This window comes from Furipterus horrens, unplaced genomic scaffold (assembly GCF_987537825.1).
Source record: "Furipterus horrens unplaced genomic scaffold, mFurHor1.1.pri manual_scaffold_4, whole genome shotgun sequence".
NCBI lineage: Eukaryota > Metazoa > Chordata > Mammalia > Chiroptera > Furipteridae > Furipterus > Furipterus horrens.
The window spans coordinates 46,059,747-46,074,975 of NW_028327174.1; the positions used below are offsets into that span (position 1 = coordinate 46,059,747).

A 15,229-nucleotide genomic window follows, 5' to 3' on the forward strand; every position below is an offset into this window, starting at 1 on the left:
TATAATACATTTTTCCCTTATTGAAATTAGTATGGTTACACCAACTTTTTTTTGTTTACATGATATATTTTTCACCTTTTTTACTATTTTATTTTCAATTTTTATGTAGCCTTAGTTTTAAATGTATTTTTTATAGGTAACGTATAACTGAATTTTGACTTTGCATGGCTGAAAAATATCTTTATATATCCTCGTACTTTTTCTCTGCTTTCTGCATATTCTATTTCCTCTGATTTCCTTGTTTTTATTTAGTTTTGAATGTTTTTTTGTTTCTTGTTGGGGGTTTTCCTCAAAGCTATAATATCTGAAGACTGTTGATTTTTACGAGTGGTCAATAAAAAAAATGATTGGAAAGTCTGTGCATAGACTCACTTGTGACTGGTAAAACTTGGGGAAATGGGGTTGTGGTTGATGGGAATTTGGCTGTTTCACTGGGGACCACTCAGTTGATAATAAGGATTTTGGGAAGGGCAGAGCTGGTTAGTTTTCTCTGAGATATAACTTCTGTCTTTATAACCAAGGATAAGTGTGGTAATGTGGATGTACCAGTGACCGATCTCAGAATTGGTGAAGGTGGCACAGGGTACAAAACAGAATTTGGAATGATGCCTTTCTGGCCTTTGGCTCAGACATCAGTGCCTTTGAACCTTGGTACACACGCTGATGACATGAGCAGATGTAGCAGCAACTTTGAGGGGGCGTCAGTAGAACAGGACAGCTTTGGAACCGTCTTTGACATCATTGTCAACTGGAGAATAGCACTGTTGAGGATATAAGTTCTAAAAGAACATATAAGACTCTCTGAAAACTTATTGAGTTATTTGGGAAGAACCTTCGGGGCCTGAAATACAAGGATGGTAGAAACATGGCTTTATTTCATTTTATTCGTACTATGGGCTGGTGTGATGCATCTTGTGAAGCACACACGTAGCAGCAGAGCATGGAATTCTTTATTGTTAAATCTAATGAGGCTGTGTAGTTAATAACATTGCAGAACAAATTGATGGAGCAATACTATGATATCACTTCTAATTTGAAGGGCATTTTATAATCATTAGAAATTGTTAGACTGAGGAGATGCCTCATGGGCTGGGCCTCTATACAGTTCAAATCCAGAGATGGCTGAGGGTGAGTGGTGTGTGATATTTAGTATTTAAAACCTGGAAAGTGTTTGAATTCTCTATTGTTACCACAAATTACTCCTATTATTGGCAAACTAAATTCTAGGGCTCCCCTCCGACTTCCTGTGAAACTCTCTTGAGCTCTCTCTTCACCACTAAGTGATGTTTGCTTAATCTGATCTTGTTACTTTCTGCTGACCCTTTGTAGCAAATCTATAAAATTTTCAAACTATACTTGATCTGTCTTTATTTTGTCTTTGTCAACACTTTTGATTTCACAATTAGGTTCCCTTTAAACTACCGAGCTAAAAGATGTAACATCTTTATCTAGCTTTTTATCTATGAAATGCACAGATATTCCCACAGACTTTGCCACTCATTTGACACACTGATAGTGTGCCATGTTTCACATTCTAACAGATTGGTTTTAATTAGAACATGTAGCCTTTTTTTTTTTTTTTAAAGGAGGGGAGTGCTATTCTGAACTTTAGCATACTGATAACATTTGTACATGTAAACAGTACATGCAATTTTAAACAAAAGTCCCCTTATTTGGGGGAGCATTGGCATAAAGAATGAACACAATACATTTAACCTAACTCAATCTATCAGCCGCACTGGAGACTGTTCTTGCAGCCAGTTTAGTGGCATTCTTTCTAAAAGGAATGTAATGATTGTTAAAGCTGTACAAAATATTCACATATGTGGGCTCTAAAATTTTCCTTTGGTAATGGTTATAACTTGTCATTGCAACTGACAGAAGCTATGTCAGGTTAGTTTAAGAACAAAGAGAGGAGACAATAATTAGATGATCGCAGTAATTATTAGGAATTAACAGGGTGTCCCATGGAATCCAAGCGCAGGAAGGCCGGTCTCCAGAAGGCTTTGGAAGTAGACTTCTGCATCACCAGTGTTTTCTGTCATCACTCTTCCCTCCTTCTTTGCATGATTCTCTCTCTCTGTCTCTCTTTGCTCCATCCCTCTATCTTTATCTCTTTCCCCTTCTCTCTTTCTGCAGAATTGCTTTCCTATTTCACAGAGAATTGAATGTGGTCACCAATAATCACTGAGTTGTTTTTCATCCAAATCCCTGGGAAGAGGTTTCCTTCTTTCGTTCTTTGAGTCTTGATCCTAAATTACTGGAAAAGGAAAAAAATTGGCTATTGGCAGGCTTGATTACTATTGTATACATGTGTCTATAACCTTACTCTATAAGCTTCACTCTTACACTAGGAAATGTAGCATAGGAGGGAGGAAATTATTCGACTCAGGAAGTGACCGATAGCTCTGAGGGCCTATTTTCTTTCCCTTGGAAACCTACGAGTTTACAAGTGTAAGGCCCATGGTCTAGCATATAGGGAGCTATCAGCAATTTGCTTAATGAGTAAGTGAATAAGATATGACAGATTCTTAGCTAATAAAAATTCACATGCTGCAAGAGGGGTTCTTGCATGAAAAAAGTAGCCCTCTCTCTTCTTCCCCTCACTGGAGTTTAGACTTGAGAAACAGTGTTGGGTCTCTATGGGGAAGAGAGTAAGAGGTCTCTATAGGGAAGAGAGTAAAAGAAGATGGAGAAGGAGGAGGAGAAGAGAGGGAAAAGAATAATAATTATATTATCACAAAGCAACTGTGCTTTGAATTGAAAAATTTATAGGAAATACACAGTCTCGTTTTCTATGTTTACTTTATTACACACAGGGGAAAATTATAGCTTGTGCCAAAAGGTAATTATTGTTTTTATGTCCCATTGTTTTCATTCCATTATTTTTTAAAATCTGTCTTGACCTTTTAACAGTCATGAACAGCTACCTTCACTGACAGATACCGATTAAAATTAAACTTGGTTTTTGTTCTATTTTGAGTGGCACCAGAATTTTAGCAGAATCTGTAAGTTTTTATGCCTCTCTAATTACTTTGGGAGGAAGCATCATTATGTATTATAAATTAATTAATGCCATTCTTGCTCGGATTGCAATTCACTTTTACAATTCAGATACATTTTATTTCAATAGCTATAAACACATTGAATACTATTTAACTTTAAAATATGAGTAAGTTAGATAAGAAATTAATTTTAGGTTAACTTGTGCCTGTCTACAATCCCTTGGGGATTTATTGGGGTTATCTTGGCAACAAGCTCAGGATTTAAAAATTTTTGTGCTTCCTATTACTTTTTCAATGACTTCAGTAAAGATACATGAAGTGTCTTGGTAGTGTTTAATTCACCAGAAGTAGAAGACAGCTCCATTTTGAGCATTCAGTTACATAGATTTTATATTTTTGGAATGTTTGTGAGGTTAAAAAAATTTTTAACTAAGAAAGGAACTTGGGGAATAACCACAAAAATTCTGTAACTTTAAAATTAGTTTTGAGGCTACCTTGTTTTATAAATTTATAAACTTGTAAATTTTCACTTTAAAGAACAAGCAACAAATGTAGTTTGGCAGTATGCATTTTCAGGGTAGTGAAGTAAAATTTTTCAAATAGATAAAAAGAATGTGTTTTACTTTATAGCTCTTATATTGTTTGTGTAGCATATTGGTGCACAAAGTTATGTAGTGATATCTACTCTTATTTAAGTGAACTTTTTAAAACATTAAGATTCAGTAGATACCTTGCAGAGATTTTACAGTATTTTACTTTTTTTCATTATGAGTCAGCTAACTTATATTCAAATTGAATAAATTTACATGTGATTGCATGAGGTCAAGGATGTGTTCTTCATTTTGATTTGATTATATTTTGGCCTTTAGCTTTTTATTCTGGAAGAGTTAATAAAAATGATACAATGATATTCTAACTTTGTTAGAAGATCATAATTACATGGTCCATAGCTTATTTTTGGTGTCTTCTAGTTTATTTTATATTGTAAGTCTTTGATTTTATGTCTTACCCTCCTTTTAATTTGGCCCTAGTATCAGATGATCTAAGAATCTTCTTACATTAATCAATTGACACTTAATTAATTTAACTATTTATTGCATTCTTAAATTATACTATACACTGGGCAAATAATTTCATGTTCTTTACCTTTGATGAACCAAGTCTTTTGGAAGAGAGGGACAATGTGAGAAAGACCATTGAAATACTCTTGGAAATTTATTTAACAGAAGTGCATTCAAAGTGATGTAGTAACACCAGGGAAGGGATGACTTGTAGGAGTAATGGAAGGGGACTTCTCATTGGGTAGGTTGAATTGGTAATCTTAGGCCAGAAGGAAAGGGGATGTCCTTTGAGAGAGAGTGCATTGCACACAAAGATACTAAGGTGCATCATAGGATGGTAGGGTGTTTAGTGAAACTGATTTCATGAAGCAGAGTCTGAAAAAAGGAGATTGTGAGATTGAAGGAGATGAGTCTAAAAAGGAAGATACCTTTCAAAGAGTTGAGAGTCTTTTTATTCATGTTTTACTTGGTGACAATGGGGACCACTGGAATTGTTTTAGAAGGTGGGAGCCAGGTGGCCAAAGATTGACCATCCTTTACAAGCTTCTTGTGAACAGTTGTTAGAAGCCTTAAATAATTTATTTAATGTAATCCTCAAGGAACCCTTGTGAAGGGAAGATATTTTTTTAATCTCCATTCTGCGGATAAGGGACTGCGCGATTATTGAGTCAGTTATTTGTCCCAGGTTGGAGAAAAGAGGTGGATTGCAAACCTAGCACTTCCTGGTTGTAGGACTCCTGCTCCTCTGCTGGACCCCATTATATCCCCAGAAGTCACTCTGGTGGCAACAGAGAATCTGTAATAAGGGGAAGACAGAGCAAAATAGGAGGCTGTTGTGTACTTTAGGACAGAGATGATTTTGAGCAGAGTTATGACTTTGGTAGTGATGTTACAAGAAAAGCAGCAAGGATTTGAGGGCACTTCAGAAGTAACCCAGTGATTAATCAGATATTGAGAGTAAAGGAGAGGGAGGAATTGACATTATACTAAGGTTTCTGCATCTAATATAAATGCATTTCACTGAATGGGCTGAAGTGAGGCAAGGAATGAAAAGAATAGTTGATATTTGATGGATGTCAGGGTGGGTTTGGTTCACAGACAGGGTGTGTTTGTTCAATGAAAACTCCATCTATAGTCTTTTAATATATGTCTTCCTTATAGAAATTAGAGGGAATGAATGGCTAAAATTGGGGAATTTGAGGTGGTACTTTATCTGTAAGCAATGTTAGGTCCAGATGCTCTCTTAATCATTTCAGGCTACTCCTAACAACTGTCCGCAGCATTTTGACATTCCAGGGGATCTTGCTCCATAGCTTCATACCCTTTGTCTTTCCTGGAAGGTCCATACACATGTACTGAGCTCCATCAAACCCTCTCGATAATCAAGAACCAGGAATTTTGAGCAAAAAACTAAAATGTGGTCATTTGGACAACAGTTGACTAAGTGACTAGATTAAATGCTGCTAATCATTTCATTACAAAAACAAAAAGACTGAGAAAAGATTTAATTCCTGGAGTTCACAGTGACAGATTTTATCTCAATGTCGTAAGAGTTTTTGCTTTAGTTTCATTGTGTTTAATGCAGGTCTGTACTTATGTAAGTCAATTCCTTATTTATGGTTTACTTATGTATGAAGCCCTCAATCTTATTTCTCAAACATGCCTGGGAGAGACAGCTGAGATGTGATGAAACCAACTGGCCACAGATGGATCTTCAGTGGAGCATGAATCAATATTGGTTTGGTGATCTATGTTTACTGCCTCCTGTTAAACTTGCAGAGGCTCAACTCCTAAATCATCTGGCATTGATTGCATCCGCTTACATATAAGTAACAAACTGAAGTGAACTGGAACTTTTATGTTTTTGATTGTGATCAAGACTTCCACCTGTAAAACTAATTCATATTATAGTTTTATTGACTGTTTAGCCCATGTTAGAGTCTGTTTAATTTATAGGCATTTAACACATCGGTTTTACTAAGTGTAATAGTCTTGGTAGCTCATGTTTTCAGGCTAATTATCAACCTTTCCAAGATCCTGTAATTTGAAATTTCTATATATTTGATATGGGTTCGACAGTTAAGCTTGAAATCTCAAGGAAAAAAATACCCTGAAGTTGTAGCCTGAAAAGAAATTCATTTAGACTCTTTAAAGAAAATGTCAGAGATCAATATTTTCCTGGAAGGCTGATAGCACTGCAAAACTTTTTAGATCTATGTATATAGACCTAAATAGACATTTAGCTGGGGGAAAAAAAAAAACAGCTAATGTACAAAGCAAAACAAAAGATATATAAAAATTGAAATAATTAGCTAAAACTCTGAACAAAACTCAAACTTAAATGGTGCCTCCTAGCAAATAAAATTTAATTCTGAATCACTCCCTAATATCATTGGGTATAAAACCTCATAACTTAATGAGTCTAATGTGATATTGAAACTGGTTCAAATTGCTGATGTAAATGTACACACACCCTGTTCTTTACAACCTAAGTAGGAAATACTGTTAAATGTTCATGGATATGCAAATCGTTGAACTAATAATTGAAATTTTGACAGGTCTGCATATTTGTAATTCTTTAGAGTTGTCCAAAGAGAAAAAATAAGACTACTAACTTTTATAATCACTCTTCACATTTAAATATATTAGTTATTTCATAACTTGTCTGTGCCATCTCATCTGCATTGTTATCATAGCATCCAGTACTCACTACCTGCCCACAGCCACAGAGGAAGGGCCTGTCTTTATTTTGTGCTGAAACATCATTGTAGGTGTATACAGAACAGGTGTCCGGCAGTCGAGATACAAATATAGGCGGAGAACTAAAGTGCACACACAAAACAGCTTAAAAACCATTTTAATATCTTCCTCTGTAGAAGAGTTCATGATTCAGTATCATTTTATTCTGCTTCTAGGGTTTATTATACATAGATCTACCCATGCCATATAGAAATAAATATGAATAATTTGGGTCATTTTATTAACTACTACATTAAGCAAATGTTGATCACGTACTCTATGCAGGCATTGCTCTAGGTGCTAGGAAATCAGCAGCGAAAAGAATAGCCAGAATAACTCCCTGTCCTCCTGGGTGCTTATTGTCTATTTTTCAATATGGTTTTCTCTCTTGGATTTCAGTAGTATGGTCCTGTTTCTTGACATCCTAGTAATTTTTGAATAAACATTGAATGCAAAAGTTGGTGCAAAAGTAATGTTCGACTTTTTTAAAAGAAAGTTTTAGATAGTAGTTATTAAATTTGTGCCTCTTCTTATATATTTTGATATCACAGTGACTAATGCATACCTTATTTTTTTCAGAATATCGAAGTACTGTTCATAATCATCCGCAATATTTGCACCCATGTTTGTCCCATCTAAAGACCACATTAGAAATGTCTTATTCTATGAGTTTCATAAAGGTGCCAATGCAAGTACAGCAGCAAAGTCTATTCAGAATGCTTATGGGGACGATGCAGTGACTGAAAGAAGTTGCAGGAGGTGGTGTTTCCCGTTTCCAAAGTGGGGATTTCAGTTTGAAAAATGAGCCAAAAGAGGGTCATCCAAAAAAACTTGATTCTGAAGTGTTGGAAGCTGTTGTCACAGAAAACCCCACCATTACCTCCAGGGAACTTGCAGAACAATGTAACGTAGCCCGTACAACCGTGCTACGCCAACTGACAAGGATCAGAAAGGTTCCAGGAGTTGGAAAATGGGTCGCACATGAACTGTCTCCAGAGACTCTGCAATAGCATGTTGCTTGTTGTGAATCACTACTTTCGCAACACCTTCAGGTACCATTTTTAGGTAGGCTTGTTACAGGTGCTGAGAAGTGGATCCTTTATCATAATGTTAAATGCCACTGATTGTGGGTCAGTCGAGGAGGAAGAAGAGTTCAACAACCAAGAGGAGGACTTCATCCAAAGAAGATCATGTTGAGTGTATGGTGGGATATAGAAGGAATTGTCCATTACGAACTGTTAGACAACAATCAAACAATTACTGCTAATCTTTACTGTGAACAACTTCATCATTTGAAAGCAATTTTGAACCAAAAGGGACCCTCCTTAGTCAACAGAAAGGGTGCCATCTTCCATCACGATAATGCTCGTCCTCACACAGCTCGACTCACCAAATATTTCTTGAAAGAGCTTGGTTGGGAAATATTGCTTCATCCTCTGTATTCTCCTGACCTTGCTCCTTCTGATTATCACTTGTTTCAGGGACTACAGAACCATTTTGATGGTCTTAGGTTGACATCAAGAGAATAGGTTGAAACTGAGTTGGATTCATATTTTGCTTCAAAACCTAAAGAATTTTACAAGCATGGAATTTATAAGCTAGTTGACAGATGGAATGAGGTTCTAGAAAGCAAAGGAGGTTATGTTAATGAATAAATGTTTTCATAATCATGGGCTTTTTCATTTTTAAAATAGACCTTTAAATTGGACATTATTTTTGCACCAACCTATATTAAAAAAATGTATAGAGGATCAAAGTGATATTTTATTCTTTCAGTAAAGGTATATCAAGGACCCCATTTATCTTTAGTTTTCTCTAGCTCCTCCAAGGCTATATATTCTCTTGGGCCATTCCATCTGACATATTCTGAATGATAGTAGTCTCTTCCGCAGGGAGGATCTGCTATGCAATTCAGACACTTTCTGCTTAGTCTCTTGGCTTACCCCTGAACAAGTTTATAATTTAGCAAATTCTTGAAAAGAAAACCAAGTGTGTGTCATGCTCTCTTCTGGGCCCCTACTTTCTCATGAGGATCATGTCTCCCTCAGTTTCTAATGTGTCTCCAATCCACTAACGCTGCCCTCTGCCCAGGCAAAGTCCAGAATCAGCAGGTGTTCCCCCAGAAAATACAGCTAACATTTCACAATTCTTTTCAATCTTGTATCTTGGTTCTTCTAGTCTTCATTGCTTCATCAGTTCTCATATGCCTTTGAGCAGATTTTGGGGGTAATTTTAATATGTTATTTAGATTTTTTAGTTGTTTTTGGCTGGATCATTGATTTGTCTCAAGCTTATTTATCTCATTCCTATTTTTAGATACTGAAATAAAAATGTGAAGATTACATGAAATAAATTATTTAAATGATATGCATACATTTACATCAGCAATTTGAACCAGTTTTATGTGTGTAATTTTTACTATACACTTTTATACAAGCAAATGAAAGTGCCCTGAAATTTCCACCCTGGCCCAATGTATTCTAGAACTAATTGGCAAAGTGGACAGGGAGGGATGTGGTATTGAGCACCTTCTTCCAAATTGGTGTCATTGGAAGAGAGGACAATTAGGAGCTAATACTTTATAGTACACAGAGGTCACTGCCCCAGAACTGTTCAGCAGGAGTGATACCAAAGGGAGGAACACCAAGCTGTCTGAGATAACCTGGGGGCTTTCACATAGAGGCTGCTTAGATTAGTGAACTCAGTGGGAATCCAAGACTTGATGGTAGCTCTGGGGAGATGCAGCTTCTAGATACTAATCTTCTGAATATGAATCATACTCAAAGGAAATAAGTTGTGCCTACTAAAATACCAGTAATAGAGTAGATAGCCTTTGTGGGTTTTTTTCTCCCATCCACTAGCACTTGTAGGAAGAAGGTACAGCATAGTGGTTAATTGCCTAGATTTGGAAATCAATCAAATTTAGATTCAAATCTTCTCTATTTGCTAGTGGCTTGACCTTGAAAAAGTTGCAAAAACTCTCTAACAGCCTTAAAATCATATCTGTGAAACAGAAATAACAATACATTCATTGTGCTGACATGAAAATTGATGGAAACACAGTATTTAAATTGCTAATAATGATCTCTGGCACATTGTAAACATGCACTTATGGTAGCTATAAATTATGGGGCTGTTATGGAAAGCCATGGAATTAGAACCCAGAATTTTGGGATGAGGCCTTAGAGATTTATATAGACCCACCAAAGTAGGTGAATGAAACATGTGGAAAGAGTTGTTTTTTAAAGTATATGTTTGCTTTTGTTGTTAAATAAAACTGTTTAATTATCTGTTTATTTTATGGATTACAAAACTATTTGAAATAACCCCAGAAAATAAATAACTGAACTGGAGATGGTTTACCTCTCAATGACTTCAACAATCAGCTTCTTCATACTTTAAATAACAAACATCATTATTTACTACTAGTACTCTAAATTCTACAGGTTTTATCATATAGAAAAAGGAATAAAATTTAAAATAAAAAAAATCTGAGTAGAGAAAACTTAGAATTACAGAAAGAGAGAGAGAGAGAAATTTAGTTCCTATCTAAACCATTCATTAGTTATGCAATATTGATTAGGCAAGATAAGTGTTCTCTCTGAGTCCCAGTTTTCTGAGAAATTGAAAAATTGGAAAAAATAATACTTAGGATTTTCTTGACTATCAAATAAGAAAATGAAAATGAAAATTCTTAGTCAGCAGTAAGCATGGTCTTATTACTTGATATTTAATGATCAGTTGTGGCTTTGAATCTTTGAGCTGTGAAGAATATGAATTGGTGTTATAGCAAGCAGACAAGAATTAGCCAAATGGAGTGATGAAATTACATCTTCTGGTTATTGTTATTTAAGTAATAATTTAAAGTAAATATATTTGAATCAAATTTTACATTGCTTTATTGTGTGGAAATTTCCCCCAAACCTTGACATTATTCTCAACATTTTTCATATATGGTATTATGTCTAAAGCCTAGTCCCAGCACCTTTTCAATAGCTCTAACTTGACAGAACTGAAGGAAAGTGGGCTCTTCTCTCTCCTTTCAAGTTACTCTAATTCAGGAATTGTTTCTGCACTCCTCATGCTTGAGTGAGCGGGAAATGATGCCTTTGCTGAGTATTTCTGTTTGATTTTCCAAAAGCTTTTGTCAGTCTTACAGCTCAGAATGCAGTGCACATGGTAATTGGCATAGTCACAGTGTTCAAGACTAATTGGAACTGACCCAGACACCCTCAAAGCTCTCCCTAGCCTTTCAGATTTGTAAGTGTATGTGCTGAGACAAAGCAGGAAAGCTTATTGAAAGGGGGAAAAGTTCCTTTGCGTGTTGCTGAACCAGGAAGCTTTGACTATATGGCTCTCTGAGTCTGGACAATGTCTTGTGTGTTTGTTTCCACAGAGCATATATCATTACAGACTATATGGGCATCCGAAATGAAAGTTTCATGAAATTAGCTGCTGTAGGGACCTGGATGGGGGACTTTGTCACAGCTTGGATGGTAAGAAATTTTAACTTCACCCATTTCAAACATTAGATGGAAGATATGTTTGTAATGTTGGATAGACACCACTTTTGATGGTTTAGAGCAAAACAGTTATCTCTATTTTGAGTGGAACAAATTCACGAATATGGATACATCTAGAGATTGTATGCAATATCTGTTTACCTTAGGATAAAATAATACAATTATAATATTGATGGCTGTCCCCTGGGAGATACACACACACACACACACACACACACACACACACAAATACATGAATTCATGAAATTAATAGAAAATTATTCCCTATGAAATGCTAAATACGTTTTTAAATATTTGTTTTTTTGACATGCAATTTTTCAGGTAAGGACTGTTATCCAGTCTGTCTCAAAAAACAAATTAAATGTTCTTTTAGGACTTTTAAAATAGTTTTCCATATTTTTTTTTCTCATTGAACCTAATAATGGTAACTGAGAGTTCTGAGAGTTGTATGTTTTAGTCTCTTTATGTATGATTAGTCTGTGTTGTTATAACCCTACAACAAATAGACAAATTATATTTGATGCTGGGCTCATCTGTCAAGAAAGTAGCTTCTGTTTTTAATCATTAAGTTAATTAAGTACAATATGCAGCTAAAAGCCTCTAAGACCTATAAGTTTATAAGGGAACCTTGGAGTCCAAAGAGCATAACTTTTATAAAAATGGGACACTTCAACATTCATTGACATCTTTTATAAGGGAAGTTAATCCTAATTAGCTTCATTCCTCTATTCACTTGACCATGAGACCTACCAAAGGAATGATGATAACCAACCAGACAAGGCTTGGGATGGACACGCCCTATAAATGAGCTCCAGAGACCACAGGTAGATAGTCATAACCGTTACTGCCATTTCTATTGATAGCTTTGCTTCTTACCTAGAAGTAGATTCAGAACAAGCAGCAGTGATACTTTAACTGCTCCTGTAGTTCTCATCCTGCACAAGTGACAAGTAACCATAATAGAGTTTGTATAGCTTGTTTTTGAGCCTTCTCCAACCTCTATTCAATTAGAAAATGTTAACAGAACAAATTACCAGATGCATCCCATTCCATTAACTTAAAATCTAAATTTGAAAAGTGATTTATTGTATTTGTACTCACTAGAAATAGCAATTAGAATACGCCAGCCTTTGAGACCAGGCTGCCTCATGACAAACATTTCTATTTCCATTGGAAAAAATTACTGAGAAGCAACTGTGTGAACTTTAAACATATAATTCTGTGGAATTTAAGGTGATGCCTTCTAAAAAATTTTTGCATTAATTGTGGATTTTGACTCCATGTTATAGTAAATCCGCTAAGTAAATTGAAGAATTGGATCAAGAATTCAAAATGTGGATTCTCTGGCCTTGCTACCACTGGTTTGACCTTCCACAAGCAATACACCATTCTCTGAGCCTCAGTGAACACATTTCTTAAAAGGGATTAATAGTTCCTATCTGTGTTACAGGTTTTCTGTAAAGATTAAATGTGTAGCCCTGTGACAAGACTTAAAAAGCTGAAGTAGAATGTAGGCCTAGTGCTTTATTATTATTATTTTTTATTCATGTTTTTGGGCCCATGTCTTCTTACCTGGACCCAGTCTCTTGAAGTGATGGCATTGGTCCAAGCCTCAGACTGCCTAGACTTCCTGACCCTTCTACCTTCTCTAAGGCCTGGGGTGCAGAGCATCTGGCATTTCCTTCCAACTGTCAATGCTAGAATAGACTTCTAAGAGTGACCCTGATAAAAAGTCATGGGAGAAGCCACAGACCACTAGGACCTAGGAGCTTGCTTTGCAATTTGCAGGATAAAATCAGCCATTTGCTACATAAATCATTTTCTTTCCCATGATGACATCATTATAAATTTGTGGCACAATTCTACCAAACTCCTACCCAGACTTTCCTTGAAAATAGTGTCACTTAGGTCATACACAACTCTGCCTCTATTTACTGGTAACAGTTTTTACTTGGATTTTTTTCTTTTGAACAATAAGGTGGGGTCCAATTCCTAGGGGAGCCTAGAGAGGTAAATGTATTGTGCAGCTTTGTCCAAAGACCTTTACCATTCTTCGTTGGACATCTACCATGCACTTATCTGCCTTACTCTTGTGGTTTAGGAAAATAGAAATATTTTTATCTTTTAGCCTGTGGTTTTTCTTTTTCTCTAGGGTCTGGTTAACCTTCATAGTTTCTCCTAAATTTACTATTGTAATGTCTTCTATTTCTACTAGCTAACTTGAGAGCTAACTATTTACCTCTCCCTATACCATAGATTATTACTACTTTGATCTATACGTCCAATACCACAGAAATAGGACTGGGTTGAGAGTCAAGAAAACTATGTTTTAGGTTTAACTCAACTATGAGGTCTTAAGTCATTTAAACTTCTGTGGGCCTCTCATCTTTTCCTTTCTATAACTGGGGAGGAATCTAAAGTCCCTTTCTGCTTATGTTATTTGAAATACTGACCTTTCCTCATTGGACACAGGGAAAGGGAAGGCAAGAGAAGCACAGCACTCTCTTGATTTGCAAGTACAGCCACAAAGGGAGGATTCAGAACACATCATTTTATTCCCAATTTCGTGCACTGACTAGTCAGTATAAATGTATAAATATTTATATGTCTACATATGTGTTCATTGATAACATTTTAAAAAATAATAGTTTTCCTCATAAGGGGAGTTTAAGGTAGCTTTGACCTTCATTTTTCTACAGAATTCTCATCATGAAATGAATATTGATGAGGAAGGTGACTGTCATGGAAAAACGAATGACTGTTTACATTTCTAATAAAAGTGTGCCTTTTTATATATTTCTGAAATAGAGGATTTTTCTTTTATGGAACTAATTCATACCTTTCCCATGGTTTTAAAAGGTACCCCTGGCCTGATGTGACTGATCTATAGGCAGGGGTGTATCAACCAATCTGACACCTATCTTTGGCCCTCACACGACTGAGATCAGGCTCTGCTAGGTTCCACTTCCTAGGCAGTGCTGACTTTTTCTGGCTCTGTGGTACACCTCATGCAGAGGACAAAGATATATATGTCAAGGTTAAAGTTACTAGATTTTTGTCAAGTATATATTTTTAAATTAATATAAAAGAAATACATAAAGTGACACATGGTATAACTCACCATTGAGATGGTCCTTAATGTTGATAGGAACAGAGAAGAATTGTCATGAGGACATGTATGAGTCACAGCCTTTGCTCAGGCCTAAGGTGGCAGGGAATCCTGAAGACATCATGATGGCACTTGTGTCTGCTCCTTGTTTGTTATCACAGGGGAAAAAAATCCCTCCTGTCTTGTTTCTTCCTAACCATCCCTTTTATTCAGCCCCTTCTTTTTCCTACCCTAGTGACTTTTCTCTTACAGCAATAAATGGTCTATGGCTCATGATAGTGACAGGGACATCAGACTCCAGGTTTGAGGTTCACTGTTCGGAGAGGGGGCATGCAGGGCAGGGTTGAGCCATGACCCAAAGAAGACAGTTCTTACGGTAAACACTAAAGTCATCATTGAGTATCTTCCATAATGAAACCATGTGTGTATGAGGTCCCTTGTTTGGCCTTAACATATTTACATATTTTTCCCAGGATTGTCTGTAGGTGTGTGTGTGTGTGTGTGTGTGTGTGTGTGTGTGTGTGTGTGTGTGTGTGTGTGTAGTAAGCCACTACTAGCAAAGCTTCCACCATGAAGCTAATCACACACAGAAAAAACAATTCAGTTGTTTGCCAATTAACTTTACCTTTATTTCATGTTTTTGTAGTCACCATTTGTTTTTTAAATTGTGTGTCATTTTAACAGATTTTGTTTTTCTTCTTAAAGCTCAGAGTTCCTGTGAGCCAAACAAACGTAGTCAATACCTTCATGCATAATTATTTTTATATGGATAAAACATAGCCTTGGTAGCTG

The 15,229-nt window shown here is 36.1% G+C and overlaps 1 protein-coding gene across 3 annotated transcripts in view; it reads left to right on the forward strand.

Moving 5' to 3' along the window:
* The window catches only part of TMEM117 (transmembrane protein 117), a 425,726-nt gene that overhangs the window by 209,444 nt on the left and 201,053 nt on the right, over positions 1-15,229 (forward strand). For 2 of the 3 annotated variants that reach the window (XM_090273033.1, XM_090273034.1), the window contains exon 4: positions 11,202-11,301. The exons of the other annotated variant lie outside the window; for it this stretch is intronic. In XM_090273033.1, the coding sequence (XP_090129159.1) occupies positions 11,202-11,301 (100 nt within the window). The remainder of the gene's footprint in view (positions 1-11,201; positions 11,302-15,229) is intronic. 3 annotated transcript variants of the gene reach the window in all.